Raw genomic sequence first — 16,373 nt, 5'->3', positions numbered from 1 at the left:
CCTTTCGAAGAATAGCATTTTCAGTATTTAAGCTTTCAATCTAATGAGTTATTCGTTTTGCATATCTCTGTACTAGAGAAGTAAGCAGATTATTAGCAGATAAAGCTGAATTGAATACCTTATTTGCTTGTTGCAGCTCAATATCATTCGGGGGAAAGCTATTAAGTAAAAAGAGATCTAGATCTTCTGGGTTTGCTAGTATATTTGAAATAGAAGGTAATGATAAAAACAGGGTTGAAAGATTATTTAGAACTTGACAAGAACTAAATGAATTCAAACCTGCTTCTTTCCATCCGCTTTTGATATTTTGATAATTAAAACCTTTTTCTCTTATCTTTTGAAAAAGCTGTACCCAATCAGATCATTATATTCGTTGTATTCCTGCTCGAGAATATCAATCAACCTCTTAGGCATGATATCGCTTTATCGATCCATACACTCCAACATCCAATAACTGAAATAGATGCAAATAATGAGGTAGTAGAATAAGAAGATCAATCTCCTTCTCAATACAGAAAGCAATCAAACTTCCTATAATATGACTAGAATGACTATCTATAATCAATAATCGAGACTGATCTCCTGATATTTTTCGAGATTCTGACTCAAAAACCTTATATATCCATTCAAAGCCATAACTATTAGAAATCCACCCATTATTGCTTGTTGAGAAATACCAGTTTGGAGGAGTGTTAGTTGGAATTCATATAGTATTGGTATTCTAAGCCTTGAAAATAATTATAAGGAGTAAAGAGCCTCCATCTGCATTCACACATTCCAATATAATTATCCACTCTTGCCTTCCTACTATAACCTTCCAATTCAATTTGAGAGTAGAATCTACAATTATACATATTAATTCTGTTTCTCCAATTGTATATCCTATTTCATCCATATTATATATATTCTTGAGTTTATAATATCGTTTTTCGATTTATACTTGAAATATTGAAAACCACACTGAAATTGTTTCAAATGTGGCTTCTTTATGCCTTACAGATTCCAATTTACGAGAATAGATTTCTTTAAGTTTGGAATATCAATCTAAGAACCTATAGATTTATCGTTAATTTATATGATTTGACTGAAAGGATAAAGGGATAGATAATAATATGAAAATGATATATTGATTTAGAATTTCTTGGGCTATTTCTTTCAACAATCTAGGAATTATAGGGTATTCAATAACTATCAATCGTGAGATTTATTGTACTAGAGTTTTTTCTTTTGTATTAAAAAGTTTTTGAAAGGATTCATGAGATTGAAAGTATAATTGTTATCCAGCCATTCGATTTATCAAAATTGACTTCGGAATCTTAAAATAAATAGTAGTATTTCGAATTAAAGTAAATTCTTTATTTTTTAGACTTTCTATAGCCTTTTGAATATTATCTTCCGATTTACTATGATTTAATGACTTTCGATTTATTGTGTATTGAATAAATGTGTAAAATAAAGAAATGAGGGGGTGATTTTGACCCATATTATGACATAACCCACTTCTAGTCAAGTTACGTTATCATTGTTATCATTACTGTTACTATTATCACTGTTATTGTCATCATCACTGTTATTGTCATCATCACTGTTACTGTTATTATTACTGTTACTGTCATGATTATTGTTACTATTATCATTACTGCTGCTGTTATCATCACTGTTATTGTTATCATCACTTCATCTCAACTCTCCCATCCCAACTCTCCACGCAACTGTTAATCATCTCCAAACCAAACCCTTACCAGTTCTAATCCTACCACAATAACATTTCCAGCCTCACTAAACCTCAAGAACGACACGCTCGTCAAAATCCCAAAGAACCGCGCTCCGCATCCTCAAAGTGTTGTGGGTAATGGATAAATGTGAAGTGATAATTTCGATGCCTATACAGTTATAGAGTCCTTTTATAAAGAGCTATCAATCTCATATTTTCCATTCCGCAACAAGGGGCTATAAAACAGAGAATATGGAATGAATCAGAAATGTGCAAGTAGATATAGTGAATACAGTGCAAGTATCTCCACCTCTCGAGATCAATATCGGAAACTCGAGTCGGAAGGTTTTGGTTATGAATCATGCTCTATTCCGAATTCCAAATTCCGTGCATATAAATTCTAATCCTACCCAACCTAGAGTACCAAGCAAGTCTCAAAACACGAAAATATGTCAGCCAAAGGAAAGGAAGTCCTCAGCATTTCCTTGCTAGTATAGAGTAAGGATATCAAGAATATGAATCTTAAAGTATCCCTCCCATATCTTCCACCTGTCTGCCTATATCTAAGTATAGTAGGTGAAGAATCACTGTCAATTTCTCCGCTTTCTATTTGTTATAAATTGTTTACTCTCGTCAAGAACCTGGATATACACATGTGTCATCATCATCATTATCATCATCATCGTTAATCCCCTCTCACCATCCCATCTCATCTCACCACACCCCTCCCCCCCCAAAAAAATCCACAATCTTCTACCTCCACACTCAACTAACTCTCCAAACTCGAATCTTGTCACCTAGATATCTGCCAAACAACATAAATCATTCACTCTTTCACTACCAACACACAAAATCCCAAATCCCAAATCCCAAATCTCAATCTTACCGCCAGAACAATATCCTTTACAAAGATTAATTTCAGAAACAACCCGAAAAAATAAAGATAAATAGATGAATATAGGTACCTACCTATATATAACACATAAATGATAGAAATGAAAAAGAGCCCTATACAAAGAACAAAACAAGAGGGAGGAAGAAGGATATGAGGGGAGAGGAAAGGGAGGAATAGAATCCGTCTGAATACCTACTAACCCATCGATTGCTATCGAACTGATTCGAAAATAATATATTAGTGAATATCTAGGAGGTAGGTAGCTTAAGTATTTACCTCCGGTTATATGATTCAAGATTCTAGAATCCAAAAAATGTGTCGGTTAGTAGGCGTTACCTACCTAGCTAGGTATATAAACCCCCCTCTCCTTCTACCCTTTCTACTCATCAACACTGAGAACCACACGATCGAAAATTGGAACAGGAAGATCTCACACACCAACCCCATGATGCTCCCAAGATCTTGAACTCAAGTACGTTACCTACCTAGATAGATACACACCACTCCCCCTCTCACCAAGAAGGTAAAAGAACCCCATATTCCTCTATCCAACCCTTTACTTATTTTCCATTTTTTACTGTCAAAACTTCCCTCCTTCGTCTTATTCACTATCCGCAGAGAAATATTCACCGTCATTGTATTTCTCATCGTTATCATCGCCAAAATATTGAAACCCCATCGCCATCTAAAATCCCACCATACATTTACAAACCCCATCGCCATCTAAAATCCCACCATACATTTACAAACCCCATACGAATATCGCACAATTTCTAAGCTCTGTAGAAAATGAATTTAGTTGTTGAACAGGAGCGCTAAGTTGCAGACCTTTGTAACTCTGGTTTGATTTTTTTCAAGTTGTTGCAGTAGAAAAAAGGCAATTGCGATGAATTTATAGCTGTCAAGATATTGGTACCAGCGAGAACCATGCAGAAGATACTTGTTTGAAAGTGAATTCCTTGTTTTGCATAATCTGATTCAGTCTGGAAGAGCAATAATAAGTTACTCTGCTTCTGTGTGAATCATCTCGTACTAGACAACTCTATATTAAACCCTCAAAATCTATCAATCTCCATCCATCTCCACGCCAGCAAGGCGATAAAAAAAGCCCTTCCCTAATATAATTCCAAACAACCAGCTTCAACTTCAAATCCCACCAAGAATCTGGAAGTTCAAAAACTATTTATGAGCCCGCACGACCATGTCGCATACCTCAACATCACACCTTACCACCATCCTCCCCTTATCTTTCCACCTGGTAGCCTGCTCATACACATACGCCGCTCCGATCAACTTCTCATCATCCCATCTTCTTCCTACGAAAGATATTCCAAGTCTATCACCAACCGTTAGTTTCATTTTCTCATTTTCAAACCATACCATCATACCCTCAGAGAGAGCAAAACACAAAAAAAACATCAAAAACTCACGGAATCCCCGGTCCGACCTCCACCATCCCATTCTGTCTCACAATCTCCGTTTCCGGGGGATAAAATTCCATAGGTACACTCACCACCGGACAACCTGCCACATCCGCCGGTTCAACCGCCACATTTGTGGGTAGGACAATCATATCGCAATCGAATTTATCTAGTAATTTAGGTATTTGTCTTCCCATATGATTTCTTTCCACCATAGAATTTCTATATTCTTCGCTATCTCTGACATACTTTTTGCCGACTTCGAGAGCTGATTCGAAATGCCCGAGGCCACGTTTCGTAGCTTCTTCAGCGGGGGTAGCGATTGAGTAGGTGATTACATCGGAGAGGGTGTATAGAGAATGAGGATTGGTAGAGAAGTAAGAGAGGGCCTTTTTGATATCTTTAGGGGATGATTAGCATACATGGTTGTACGGATGGGGAATCGTAGATGTACTGTGGTATATATCTACTTTTAAAGCGATATCATATTCGTCACCCGTACATGAAGATCTATCGGTATTGAATGTTGAATATGAAGTCGGATCCACAATGGTGGCTCCTAAGGATCTCATTGCATCGAGTGCGTTTTCGAAAAGATGGATGGTGGTGGGATCAACGTGCTTGAGAATATGGCGGGGTATCTTGTAGTGTTAGCATTCAAGCTGCAAAACACTCGCCGGCATATCTCACTGCGATTCGCACACCGTCTAACCTTCGAGAATTACAAGCTCCTGTGAAATCTGGGATTTTATTTGGCTTCCGGCAAAATATCGAATCTCGAGGATCGGAAATGGTGATAGGATCCTGCTCATCCTCACCTCTTTTATCTCAGTTAAGCAGAAGGACTTGGTCCAAACACTTACCTGCAATCACAGTCAACATAAGTGCTCCATCCTTGACGCTCCTTGCCAATATCCCTACAGTATCCTGACTATCACTCAAAATATACATTCCATATCTCGAAGTCATTCCTACCGTCGGTTTTATTCCTACAACAGCAGATCTCTGCGCAGGTAATATGACGCTACCAGAAGTCTATAGTTTCAACGTTCAGTTTACGCATTCACATCTGATTTGGGTCTTTCAAACTTAAATGGGAAATGACAAACCTCAGTCCCTAGAGCAGCAGCGCAAAGTCCCAAAGCAGTTCCAACAGCACTGCCGGATGATGAAGCTTTAGGATGTTGATCTTTATGATAGACACCTAAACACTGACCACCTACAGCAGACCAACCAGGAGTGCATCGATTATTAGCCCATTGCGAGCCATTTGCAACTCCTAATATGATTGCACCTTGTTCACGAAGTTTAATAATTGTTGTTGCTTCAATACTTGGGATAGCTTCGAGGAATCCGGTGCAGCCAACTTCATTAGGTGAGAATTTGCTTAACCTCAACAATTTTAAACTTACAGGTGGTCTTGAGGCCATCGGTTGTGAATAACAAATTCTTGATCAAGATCGGTACTCCATGAAGACTTCCATGAGCCAAGCCACGAGACCGTTCTTCATCCTTTTCTCTAGCAACGTCAATGGCCTTTCGATTGATCTCACTAACAACATGGACAATTGAGTTGACTTGCTCGATACGCTTGATGTAAGTCTTCATTATCGTTAGTGATACGACAAAGAAGTCATTATGGGCATCAACGGGCCCTAATAAGCTGTTCACTTGAGAAACTTCCTTTTTTTAAACCATCCAATATCTCGGTGATTGATATTTGATCAAGCTTCATGGTGGGTATTTTTTGACGACGGGAAACCAAACAGAATCGAAAAGGGTCAAAAATAGACTTGAAATCACACATAATGAGAATATCAACGAATTTAGAAGAACAACTCGATATTTCTTGATTTCGTCGACTTGGTGTAATGTATTACGAGAGTGAGTCGTTTGGGTAATTGGTGGTGTTGGCAATGATCTCATCATTTCTCGTAGTTCAGTCGTCAAATGGCGTTCAATTTTCACGCGGCAAGAACGCATTTTGGCTGGCGATTGCCCCCGGCTATTATACGTGATCGAAGTGGTATATGGCGACTCCTACATCTTCTTGAAAATAACATCTCTTTCTTTACAATTCATTCTCCCTCATCGTTTTCAATTAGCTCTTCACTTACTTGGATTGTGACGACTGCGGTGAACAATGTTGATTGAAAAAGTCCACATGAGGATACTCGTGTATAATTTCGACAATTCTTCACAATTATTGGTACGCTGTAGTGAGCGGATCCAATCTTCGAAGCTGTCCAAGTATTTCATTCAGCCGAGGCAGTACCCATGGGACAATCAATTCTGAGTTCACGATGATTATTTCAAACGCGACTTACTACGTCCCGTCCCTTCCCATCTCGATGCTTTGCATCCTCCTCGGTTCAAAGACAAAGTCGATTTCTGCTTGAGACGTACGTTTTTGGCGTTGTCATCGCATAGCAATGCGTGAGAGGATTCCCAACAATGTGTCAAGCCAATGATTCGTACGGCATTGATGGATGCTCAAAGCCACATACGCATATATAATGGACTTGGTATTACTCGTCGGTGATTATGAGTTTTCATCGAGTAATTATCGAGTAATGATCGAGTAAGAAAATGGGATGGATTGAGTTGGTGCGGTTTGTTATGTATCAGCTAATAACCTCAACGATAGGCTAAACTTAAGTCCGATCCGGCATCGGGATTCGCCTTGGCTGTTTAGTACTTCAGACGATGCAACGGACAAGCCAACCCATGCAGGTGTAGGTACACCAGTGGAGATGCATGGATGTTACATAATCAATCAATTTTCAAATTCCAGCAAAATATCACGAGAACCCGACACATATAAATCAAATTGATTGTGGCTTACATTATCATGGTCGTACAGCACACATGACTGATAATGAACATCAAAATTATTGGATGAAAATGATATCTAGGTATCCTTTTCACTGCCGTGTTCGTATTGAAATTTCCACACATCCACCACATCCACCACATCCACATTGAATGAATGAATGTTCACAGCTTCTTCTCATGCAACATCTTCACATGCCGAGATGTCCCGAATTAAAACTTCGATCGCCCTAACATAGAAGGTCTAGCAGCTCTCATTCTTTCGAGCCTTCCTGACTAGGGAGCGGCTAGAAGAAATGCTTTACTCGATCAAAACACATCATAGGTCATTTTAAGGGTTCAAAGCATGTCCCGACCGCTTGTTCCTTACGCCAGGGGAAGAGAAAATCTTTATTTATGGAGCTCTAGACGGAGCTAGTGGCTTTTTCATCTGGATCCAGGATTGGAGTCATTGGTCAGATACGAATTAAGCTTGGTCGTATTAGGATGAAGTCTACGATATCAACCCCTCGGATTGGTGGTTGAGAAGAAAGATAAGGGATTCTCGATGGATTCTCGATGTTCATGATAACGATTTTGGCGTGGGGACATCTACATCTTCGGATTCTTCCACCGTGGCATAGCTACGGACAGTCATGCTACGGTATCATACGGAAATGCACTCCACATTACAGTAAGCCTATCGTAGTTGGGTTCTTTCTATTTATGTTAATCAAATGTCCTTATATCTCCATCTTCCCTTTCCCCAGATTTGAAAAAGTTCTTCAAATTCTAGAAATTCACTTGAACAAAGAAAGTTCCCCCCTTCATTTCCCTTATCAGTCATTCCAATCATTCTCGAATCTTTCTTATCTATCCCACCTCTTATCCCCCACGATAAGATTTGTTCCAGTGGATATTCTCTCGAATCATACCTCAATATATCTTCAATTCGTTCTAAAGAACCTCTTCATACTTTATTTTCCATTATCACATCACAAAGGTCTTCAATATGACGACAACATACCCATATCCAACTCCTTCCGCCACCCCACCCCACGATTCTCCATTACAATCTACAGTCCTCGTCTCTTCGAGAGCAGTCATCTTTGACGAGAATGACAATCTCATTGTCTCGCCTGCAACCATCACAATCTCACCCTCGACCGGCAAGATTATATCCATCTTACCTACCGTTCTCCCACCCTCTAGTTTTCCACCAAACACAATTTATGTCGACCACACTCCTCATCTGATCCTTCCGGGATTAGTCGATGCACATGTTCATCTTAATGAGCCAGGTCGAACCGAGTGGGAAGGTTTCAATACCGGTACCAAAGCTGCTGCATCAGGTGGTGTCACAACAGTCATTGATATGCCATTGAATGCAATCCCACCAACTACAACCATGAATGGATTACAAGAAAAGATTAAGGCTGCACAAGGTCAATGCTGGGTTGACGTTGGATTCTATGGTGGAATTATACCTGGTAATGCTGAGGAGTTGCTTCCGCTTATTGAAGCGGGTGTCAGGGGCTTCAAGGGCTTCCTCATAGAGAGTGGCGTATGTACCTCCTCACCAATCATAGTTGCAGTAACTAACAAAAGTAATAGGTCGATGAATTCCCTGCCGTCTCTTCCGATGATATAGCCCTCGTTCTCAAGACACTCAAAGATGCTTCTACAACTCTCATGTTCCATGCGGAAATGATCCCACCAATAACAGCCTCCGTAGGTGATGACGTCCAAATATCCCTCCCACCTCTCCAACCATCAGGACCTCTGACAGCATACGATACATTCCTATCCTCCCGCCCTCCATCTTTCGAAACATACGCGATTGATCAAATCCTCTCGCTTGCCCATCTCGCTCCTTCTCTTCATCTTCACATCGTACACCTTTCCGCCATTGAAGCTATCCCTCTCCTCCGCGCCGCTCGTTCATCTGGCATAAACATTACCGCGGAGACTTGTTTCCACTACCTCGCTCTTGCATCTGAAGATGTATCCGAAGGTGACACCCGTCATAAATGCTGTCCACCTATTCGTTCTTCAGCCAACCGTGATGGCCTCTGGAACGAACTCTCACACCCGGAATCCGTCATCAAAACTATCGTTAGCGATCACAGCCCATGTACTCCTGAACTCAAACTCCTACCCGAGCATTTATCCCATGGCTGTGGCGCCATGCGCGACGATGCTAAAGGAGTGAATGGTGCATTATTGAAAGATCAAGAAGCCAAAGAAAAGGGTGATTTTTTCGCCTCTTGGGGAGGTATCTCTTCGGTTGGACTCGGTCTTCCAATTCTCTGGACAGAAGCCACATCTCCTTCTCGCGCTGCATCTTCTTCTTCGATCGATATCCTTGATATTGTGAGGCTATGCGCTGTGAATACGGCCAAGCAAGTCGGACTTCAACATCGCAAAGGAGCGTTGAGACCAGGGTTAGATGCGGATATTTGTATCTTTGAAGATAATCACGAGTGGCTTGTAGGCAGAGAAGAGTTGCTTTTTAGAAACAAAGTCAGTCCGTATACCGGAAAGACTATGAAGGGAAGAGTAAAGGAAACATGGGTTAGGGGAACTAAGGTTTATGAAAGGGGGGTCGGAGATATGAATGGAATGGTAGTTAGGAAGGAAGGTCCCGTTGGAAGGTTGCTTTTGGAAAAGAGGACTGTTTGAGCTTAGGTTTTAGATGAAGGAGTACTTGGATTTGGTAGGTGCTCAAGGTGTAACGATTTATGATATAATTTGGAAGTTGTTGGTATGGCATGGCATGGCATTGGTATGGGATATAATTGCATGTATGAATGAATGGTATGAAGGAAAATTTGCATGTCGATTTAGCTTAAGTTGGTTGCATATATTTTATGATTATGAAATAGAATTTATGGCATAATTAGCATGTTTATTGGGCCATTTTTCTCATTCATACGTTCAATTTCTCTTCGTGGGTTGGAAATGTACTTTGTAGGCCCGGGGGACCTTTGATTGTGGCTGGGCTCAAATGTGGCGTAAGGACGAAGCTAAGCCTAACATAGTTTGGCTTCAAACGGGACTCCGGAAGAGAAGGGGACAACATAATTCATCATTCTTCAATTATTCTTCATTCACCAACTTACTTAAACTTCCAATTCTACATACCTATATATACTTAATCTATTGCTCGAAATATATCATTCTTAATCCGAAATCCAATTTCATTCTCAATCATAAGACAACGTACTCAAGGTTCTGCTACGAAAATCAAGCCAAGTCAACAACCCCTATCATCACATAAGCCTCCAACCATCCACGTGCATCACAATGTCAGACTTTCTACCAACCGTACCGATCTTTCAACCTCCTACCACCTCAGCTACAGAATACAAAATTACCACGCCTGCTACCACTGACCCCTCTCTAGCCCACGCATCCATATCTGAGAATCCGATTCTGCACCCCCGAAAATTCGATCTAGAAAGTGACACCGAACTATACCTCCATGAAAACCGCGTGATTCCTCGTCTATTCTTCTACGAGCCTGAAGGAGAATTGCAAATCTCGAGGTTGAAAATGTTGAAAGAGGGTTATTTTGTGGGACATCCGAGGACATTGGTTTTTAGTGTTGCTGGGGCCGTGGCTCCCGTAAAACGTGATGCTCTTCAGAATTTGGATCTCGGGTTTGGATTCCCTCCTGCTTCTTCTTCTTCGGGGTCCAGAGATACGGAGGAAAAGTATAGAGCAGCGTATTCGGTGCATTTTGGACCGAAATCTAGGTATAATACTACGGGTAAAGTGAAAGAGGCGGGGAGCAAACTAGAGATGCAGAAGATTGCCGAGTTGGCGGCTGCGTGTGAGGCATTGGAATTTGTGGAGTTGGAGTGTAAAATGAGGGTTAAGGGGTTTGAGGATGTTAGTGGAGAGATTGCTGCTGGAGGATTGGTGGTAGGTGTTACGAGTAGTACGAATTTGTGGTATGGCATTACGGAACATATTGTAGGTTTATTTTTCTTCCGTCTTGTGTGAAGATACGGGATGAGGAGGGTAAATAGAGGTTGTCATATCCGGTTAGGTACTTTGGTTACATTGATCAAGACCATACGTCAAGCCTTCCCTTCCCCACATATCCTCCCTCTCCCACCCCTTCAAAACCAATCCATCGAACACTTGACGGGTCAAAACTAACAACCCCACAGTACAAATGGAAACGTAACAAATTCCAAAACTCAAAAGGCAACAAAGTAGTAGGCGAAGACCTATGGAGAAGAATCGATGAATGCATGAATCGATTCGAATTCAACCAGACGAGAGTCGCTTGGTTGTTATGTGAAAAGGAGGATAATGAAGCCGAGGAGGCTGCTCAGAAAAAGGTTGACGAAACTCTGTGAGGGACGGACATTGGGTGCTGAGTGAGGACTTTTGTTTGAGCGAGGATAGAAAGGGGGATAGATGAATAGGGGGACCGGGAGGAAAGGGGTTGTGGTGGCGCAGATCATTGTGTATGTATGATGTGTATATAGGTACCTATGTATGTATATATTTATCACGGGACCTCAAAGCTTTCCTCGCGTAAAGTCCTGAATTTGGAAATTTTCAGATAGAATGATGTAGCGTTTAGGAAAATTCAATAAGTCATCGCAATCGTACAAGCGACCAAGTCACAAATAATATAAGCTATAAGAGACTTTCCTCCTAGATTACCCATCACCTAATTCCATATCTCGAAATCGTTTCCTTCAAATGCAGAGTCACCTTATACCCGCCATCATCATTTCCGACCAATCTTCCATTCCCCCATGCTATATATCATAAAGTAGGTAGGTAATCAATCTATTCCATCCACCAAAGTCAACAATTAATTTAAATGCGGCTTTCTGGTAGGTATGAAGATTTGTATTTCAGTGTTCGAGAGAAATTCCCGCGTCAAGCATGATAATGTTAGCTGTGGCGTTTGGGGAACTTGTTATTGGCATACGACGATTATTGTGAGTGTTCTTGATGAAATTTTGGGATGCGGAATGTTGTGGCTGAGAATAGGGATGTGAGTAAGATGGGAAGGAGGGGTAGTACATATTGTGCTGTAGAGCTGTGAAGGTTTTAAGGTTTTAAGGTAGGAAGTACTTGGTAGAATGAAACGAATTGAGAAGGTGATATAGGTAATAAAGTTGGTCAACAAGATAAATGCCTCAGTATCTAATAAAGTTTTACAACAATCGTTCCATCTGTCATTGTGAGTGATAGTTCGTTTCTTGAGGAGATATAGTTTCGGATAGAAAGGTCAAGTGCTGATGAAGGTACTTCCCACCCCTTGAACGCTACTGCGCTCCTGCTGTCTACTTTTTTGCTGAAAAGCTCAGCAGCAATCGACGGGCGTAAACAAAATGATGCGTAGAGATTTTGAGACAAGTTCCTGTACACAATCAACGATATCAAACACGATTTTGGATTCCCATCATTCAGTATCTCGAATTGACTTAACGCAACGCATTCAAGAAAACAATTAATTCTACCTCATCAGCAGCCACAAAAAACTATGCCTACTAGTGTACATGTCAACGGGACAGCCCCCGTCAGCCGCCGAGAAAAACTCTACCAAGAGCTCATTCACCGCAAAGCCGTTCTGACCGATTTTCAACACTTGCCCACTGTAGTATACGACTGGCAAACTGCCGAGGGGCCCTATTTTCCACACATATACCAAAGACTTGGCGATCACGAGGGAAGATCCAACGGGGTTCCCAAAAACCTCATGGAGATGAGAATAACACGGCATAGACATCTCATGGCGTCGAATTCGGCCATGCCGCTGATCGCCCCATATGAAGTATATTATCCCGGCGATCTCGTCTACAATGTGCGCTATACCATATCCGCCGCTCTGGAATATTTGAATCCCGACGGAACACAGATTGAACCGCTACTGCTTCATGGTCCGGATGCACATAGTGTTGTTATTAGGACTACGTATTCGACGCCTCCACGCACGGCGATTCATAATCTTCCGCATACGGCACCCGGAGGGTTGTATTCGTGGGATAATATTAGTACTAAAGCGGTGCAGACTATGTTGTATGCGCATGGGATGATGTTGTTTGGGGCTGATGGGAAGAGGAGGGAAGTGCCATTGGAGGATGAGGTTGTGAGGGAGTTGATGGGGGATGTTGAGGCGTGTGTGAGGGAGAGTGTTGGGGATACGTGGAGGCTTGGAGATAATACTATTGGGTGTGCATCGGAGGAAGATAAGTTAGATACGGAAATTGGTTTTCGATCGAGATGATGGAGAGGGATTGTTGTTGGTGGGGAATGTGATGGATATGTTTATGAGGGTTGAGAGAGGAGGTAACTGAAGTTTTGGTATGGTTATACCGCTTTGCTAGTAGTCAAGAAAATGGAGAGGAAGAGAGAATTCCCTGATACAGGTTTGATGACCAATGGCGAGAGAGCTTGAAAGTTGACGAAAGACACTCTTTAAATATTATTAAATTGTATTAATTCATTCGTGGAGGAAGGTCTACAATAGCTAGAAATAGGCATACAATATAACTAATGCTATTCCTTGGCAGCTATAGTGTTTCCCTACAAATGTTCTTTTTGACACCTGGCTCTCTTTTCTTGCCAGAATTTCCGCTCCAAAGCAAACCCGTACATTTAAGAGTTGCCAGAAACCAGGTCATTTTTTAACACCTCATCCAGATTCTTTCTCAAATATTTCTAAGTGAATGCAAATCGAAAACACAAATTTGTACTAGATAGTAGCTCTCTTTGCCAATCTGATAAAAGGACATCCAAAATCAGGCGACATGGTCGTCAAAACCTCCTGTGCGTCTTCATAACATTCATCCGAATCTTCCTCGTCGAGTTCTCCATGTACTAGTAATCCCGATTCCATGGCACTCTCTAGACTTCTGTGCTCTGCTGCACCCTCATTAATAACATTCAGTAGATCTTCGAAAGCACTCAGTAATTTATCTGTAATCCCAGATCTCTCTCGTAACCTGGTGACGAAATCCCCTAACACGTAATTTTTGTCAAATTTGATTCTCAGGTGGTTGGTAGAAGCAAGAATGGATACAGTATCCAAATCTGCATATTGAGCCACGAGTTCAAGAAGGTGGGGTCCCTTTAAGCGAGGACATTCGCTATATTCATACCAGCGATCGAGGAGTAATTGGAGGACATTATGGTTGTTATGTATTATGGCGGTGGTAAGTGGTGTACGACCAGCTTTTGATGTTACGTTGATGTTAGCTCCATATTCCAAGAGTAGCATCGCGTGACTGGCGCTGTTACCACGGGCAACTTGTAGTAGTGGCGTAACGCCATCGACATTGCTAGCTTCAATTTCTGCATTGAAATCGAGTAGAGTTTTAAGTAACAGAGGATCTGAAGCATTTCGCGCTGCGCAATTCAAAGGACTGCCGAATTTGATACCGTTTGGAAGGACAGGATCCGGATAAGCTCCAGCTTCGAGAAGTAGTCTAACACACACGGTATGATTCTGGTTCGATGCTAATGTAAGGGGTGTGTTTAGTTTGTGGTCTATGTTGTTGGGATCGGCGCCATAACTCAATAATGTTATCACTGAGCGTTCATCTCCTCGAGCTGCTGCCCATTCAAGCGCAGTACGGCCCGTTGCATCAGGAACATCAATTTGACTGGGATTTCGTAGGATCTCTTCTTCCAAATCTTTCATTGACAATCTCAGAACTATCTTGTGAATGGCGGCGAAATTTTGGTTCTCCACAAAATCACTACTGGCACCCAGCAGTCTCAGAATCTCAATGATCCTCTCGGATATTCCACCACGAAGAATAACATCACAAGCCTTGTCACTAGGGCATTCATCATTGAGAGATATTGGTCTAGAATAGAAGATTAGCCGGAACTCTTTGGGACTTTCTCCGCCTAAAGAATGAAACGGCATACTTATAATCAGCGTCGGCACCAGCAGACAATAAAAACCGGCAAGTCTCATACTGTTGACCATACAATGCCCACTGTGTTTGAGAATTAGTAAAAACAGGTTGTCAAGCGTAGTTTCAACTCACGCGAAGTAAAGAATATCCCCGAGTAGTACTAACATCACGAGGTGATGCCATTCCGCTCATGAACAAATTTTTCAGCCCTTCAATGTTACCTTCCAAAGCAAAACTGACACACTGGGCGGAGTCGGAAACTCGCCTTAGGGTGGTTAGAGACATTTGTGGTCCAACATTCGATTGGTATCCCAACTGGAGACGAATTATCTGAGACCAACAAAAGCCCAAGGGAAACCAGTATTCGAAGCTCATATGAGGGGATTGTGATTTCTCGCATGCGGCAGTATCACATTTCTGACTAAGAAGAGGCATTCCAGTATATCCGACGAAGAGTTGACCGAGGATGCTATCCATGAATCCAGGTGTGCTAGATTTTGTTTGGGAGTGACATGCACATAGACAGCCCGCACGACAAATGCTCGCGTATTGGGTGAGCCGAACGCCCACGGCTTCGGGACGACTGGGCATCTTTGGCGGTCTCTCTTTACTGACTGATCTAGATAAGCGTCTTCGAGACGCTGGAGGACCCATATTGTAAGAAGGGCCAACTTGAAGAAATTGACTGTTTTGGATCTGAGTTGACTGAGTCTTCAGCATTTCCTCAACTCGACTAATCCTCTCGTCAACCTGTTGATATGTGTGATTGAGTGTCTCCTCAACATTTTGATGGTGGGAGGTTATGTCACGAAGAAACTCTTCCCAGGAAGTGCTTTGTGCTTGGGCAGTTTGTTTAGTGACTGTAGACAATGTCTCGAGATCGAGACGGACACGCATCATCTCCCGCCTGGGATCCAGATTAGCTTGTGTGTCTATCTGCTCATTGCGGCTTCAAGATGCCACGAAGGAATTTATGCATACGAGTTAGAAGCCCCGAGAATAACATTGAAACTAGATTTGATTTCTCTTATCTCTTCCTGTAGACTTTGTATCTTGGATTGTTCTTTTTGCCAAAGGCGTATTTGGAAAATGATGGCTCCATTCTTGGTTATTAATGCGGTGAGACGGTCGATGATTGCCTTTAACTCCTTCAATTTCAGCTCCGCCCTCTGCAAAATGTTCGGAATAGATATCGTGTCTGTTCGTGAGATCTGAACAGAGGATTTTGATCGTTCTTCAACGACTCTACCGACCTGATAAAGAACTACTTCAATGTCGGATATTTCGTTGCTCAGTGCGTGGAGCCTACCAGGCAATTGCTTGCAAAGCGCTCGCAGTTCTGATAAGGCTGACCCAATCTGTCCTGCGAGCGTAGCAACAGCTATCACGCTCGCAGTTACTGACAGTGGATCCATATCGAAATCCCGTTTGACTCGTCCTTTGAATCATGTCAAGAAAGAAGGGATTTCAAGTGAGGCAGATCAATTCCATTGCAACCATTATCTCTTCACGGATAACAAGGTACAGTATTTTACGGTCACACCGGTTTAATAGGGTTGCAATGTGGTCTGAATCGGGGTTTGGGCTATCTATGCGACGACCAGATGGCGAGACTTTGATTTGGGGGCCATGAT

At 41.8% G+C, this 16,373-nt stretch overlaps 5 protein-coding genes across 5 annotated transcripts; 3 read left to right on the top strand and 2 right to left on the bottom strand.

Moving 5' to 3' along the window:
• Nucleotides 1-3,609: 3,609 nt before the first annotated feature.
• On the bottom strand, nucleotides 3,610-6,679 carry EAF02_008461 (uncharacterized protein). The gene is made up of 8 exons (XM_038904509.1): nucleotides 6,358-6,679; nucleotides 5,443-6,272; nucleotides 5,140-5,396; nucleotides 4,894-5,065; nucleotides 4,721-4,848; nucleotides 4,485-4,671; nucleotides 4,040-4,430; nucleotides 3,610-3,945 (listed from the first exon to the last, which is right to left on the bottom strand). The coding sequence occupies exons 2-8, from the start codon at nucleotides 5,636-5,638 to the stop codon at nucleotides 3,789-3,791; spliced, it is 1,488 nt and encodes a 495-aa protein (XP_038755566.1). The 5' UTR covers nucleotides 5,639-6,272; nucleotides 6,358-6,679; the 3' UTR covers nucleotides 3,610-3,788.
• A 1,174-nt stretch (nucleotides 6,680-7,853) lies between these two features.
• On the top strand, nucleotides 7,854-9,523 carry EAF02_008460 (uncharacterized protein; the record flags this gene model as incomplete). The annotated part of the gene is made up of 2 exons (XM_038904508.1): nucleotides 7,854-8,405; nucleotides 8,456-9,523. 2 exons carry the CDS (start codon nucleotides 7,854-7,856, stop codon nucleotides 9,521-9,523), a joined length of 1,620 nt encoding a protein of 539 aa, XP_038755565.1.
• A 624-nt stretch (nucleotides 9,524-10,147) lies between these two features.
• On the top strand, nucleotides 10,148-11,211 carry EAF02_008459 (uncharacterized protein; the record flags this gene model as incomplete). Its single annotated transcript, XM_038904507.1, has 2 exons — nucleotides 10,148-10,819; nucleotides 11,020-11,211. 2 exons carry the CDS (start codon nucleotides 10,148-10,150, stop codon nucleotides 11,209-11,211), a joined length of 864 nt encoding a protein of 287 aa, XP_038755564.1.
• A 1,145-nt stretch (nucleotides 11,212-12,356) lies between these two features.
• On the top strand, nucleotides 12,357-13,100 carry EAF02_008458 (uncharacterized protein; the record flags this gene model as incomplete). Its single annotated transcript, XM_038904506.1, has 1 exon — nucleotides 12,357-13,100. One exon carries the CDS (start codon nucleotides 12,357-12,359, stop codon nucleotides 13,098-13,100), a length of 744 nt encoding a protein of 247 aa, XP_038755563.1.
• A 468-nt stretch (nucleotides 13,101-13,568) lies between these two features.
• On the bottom strand, nucleotides 13,569-16,154 carry EAF02_008457 (uncharacterized protein; the record flags this gene model as incomplete). Its single annotated transcript, XM_038904505.1, has 4 exons — nucleotides 13,569-14,685; nucleotides 14,750-14,820; nucleotides 14,872-15,646; nucleotides 15,721-16,154. The coding sequence occupies 4 exons, from the start codon at nucleotides 16,152-16,154 to the stop codon at nucleotides 13,569-13,571; spliced, it is 2,397 nt and encodes a 798-aa protein (XP_038755562.1).
• Nucleotides 16,155-16,373: the final 219 nt, after the last annotated feature.

The sequence above is a fragment of the Botrytis sinoallii genome (genome assembly GCF_014898435.1).
Source record: "Botrytis sinoallii strain Bc 23 chromosome Unknown BSIN_016, whole genome shotgun sequence".
In the NCBI taxonomy this organism is placed as follows: domain Eukaryota; kingdom Fungi; phylum Ascomycota; class Leotiomycetes; order Helotiales; family Sclerotiniaceae; genus Botrytis; species Botrytis sinoallii.
The sequence above is the reverse complement of the archived record's forward strand: the minus strand, read 5'-3'. Positions and strand labels throughout refer to the sequence as shown.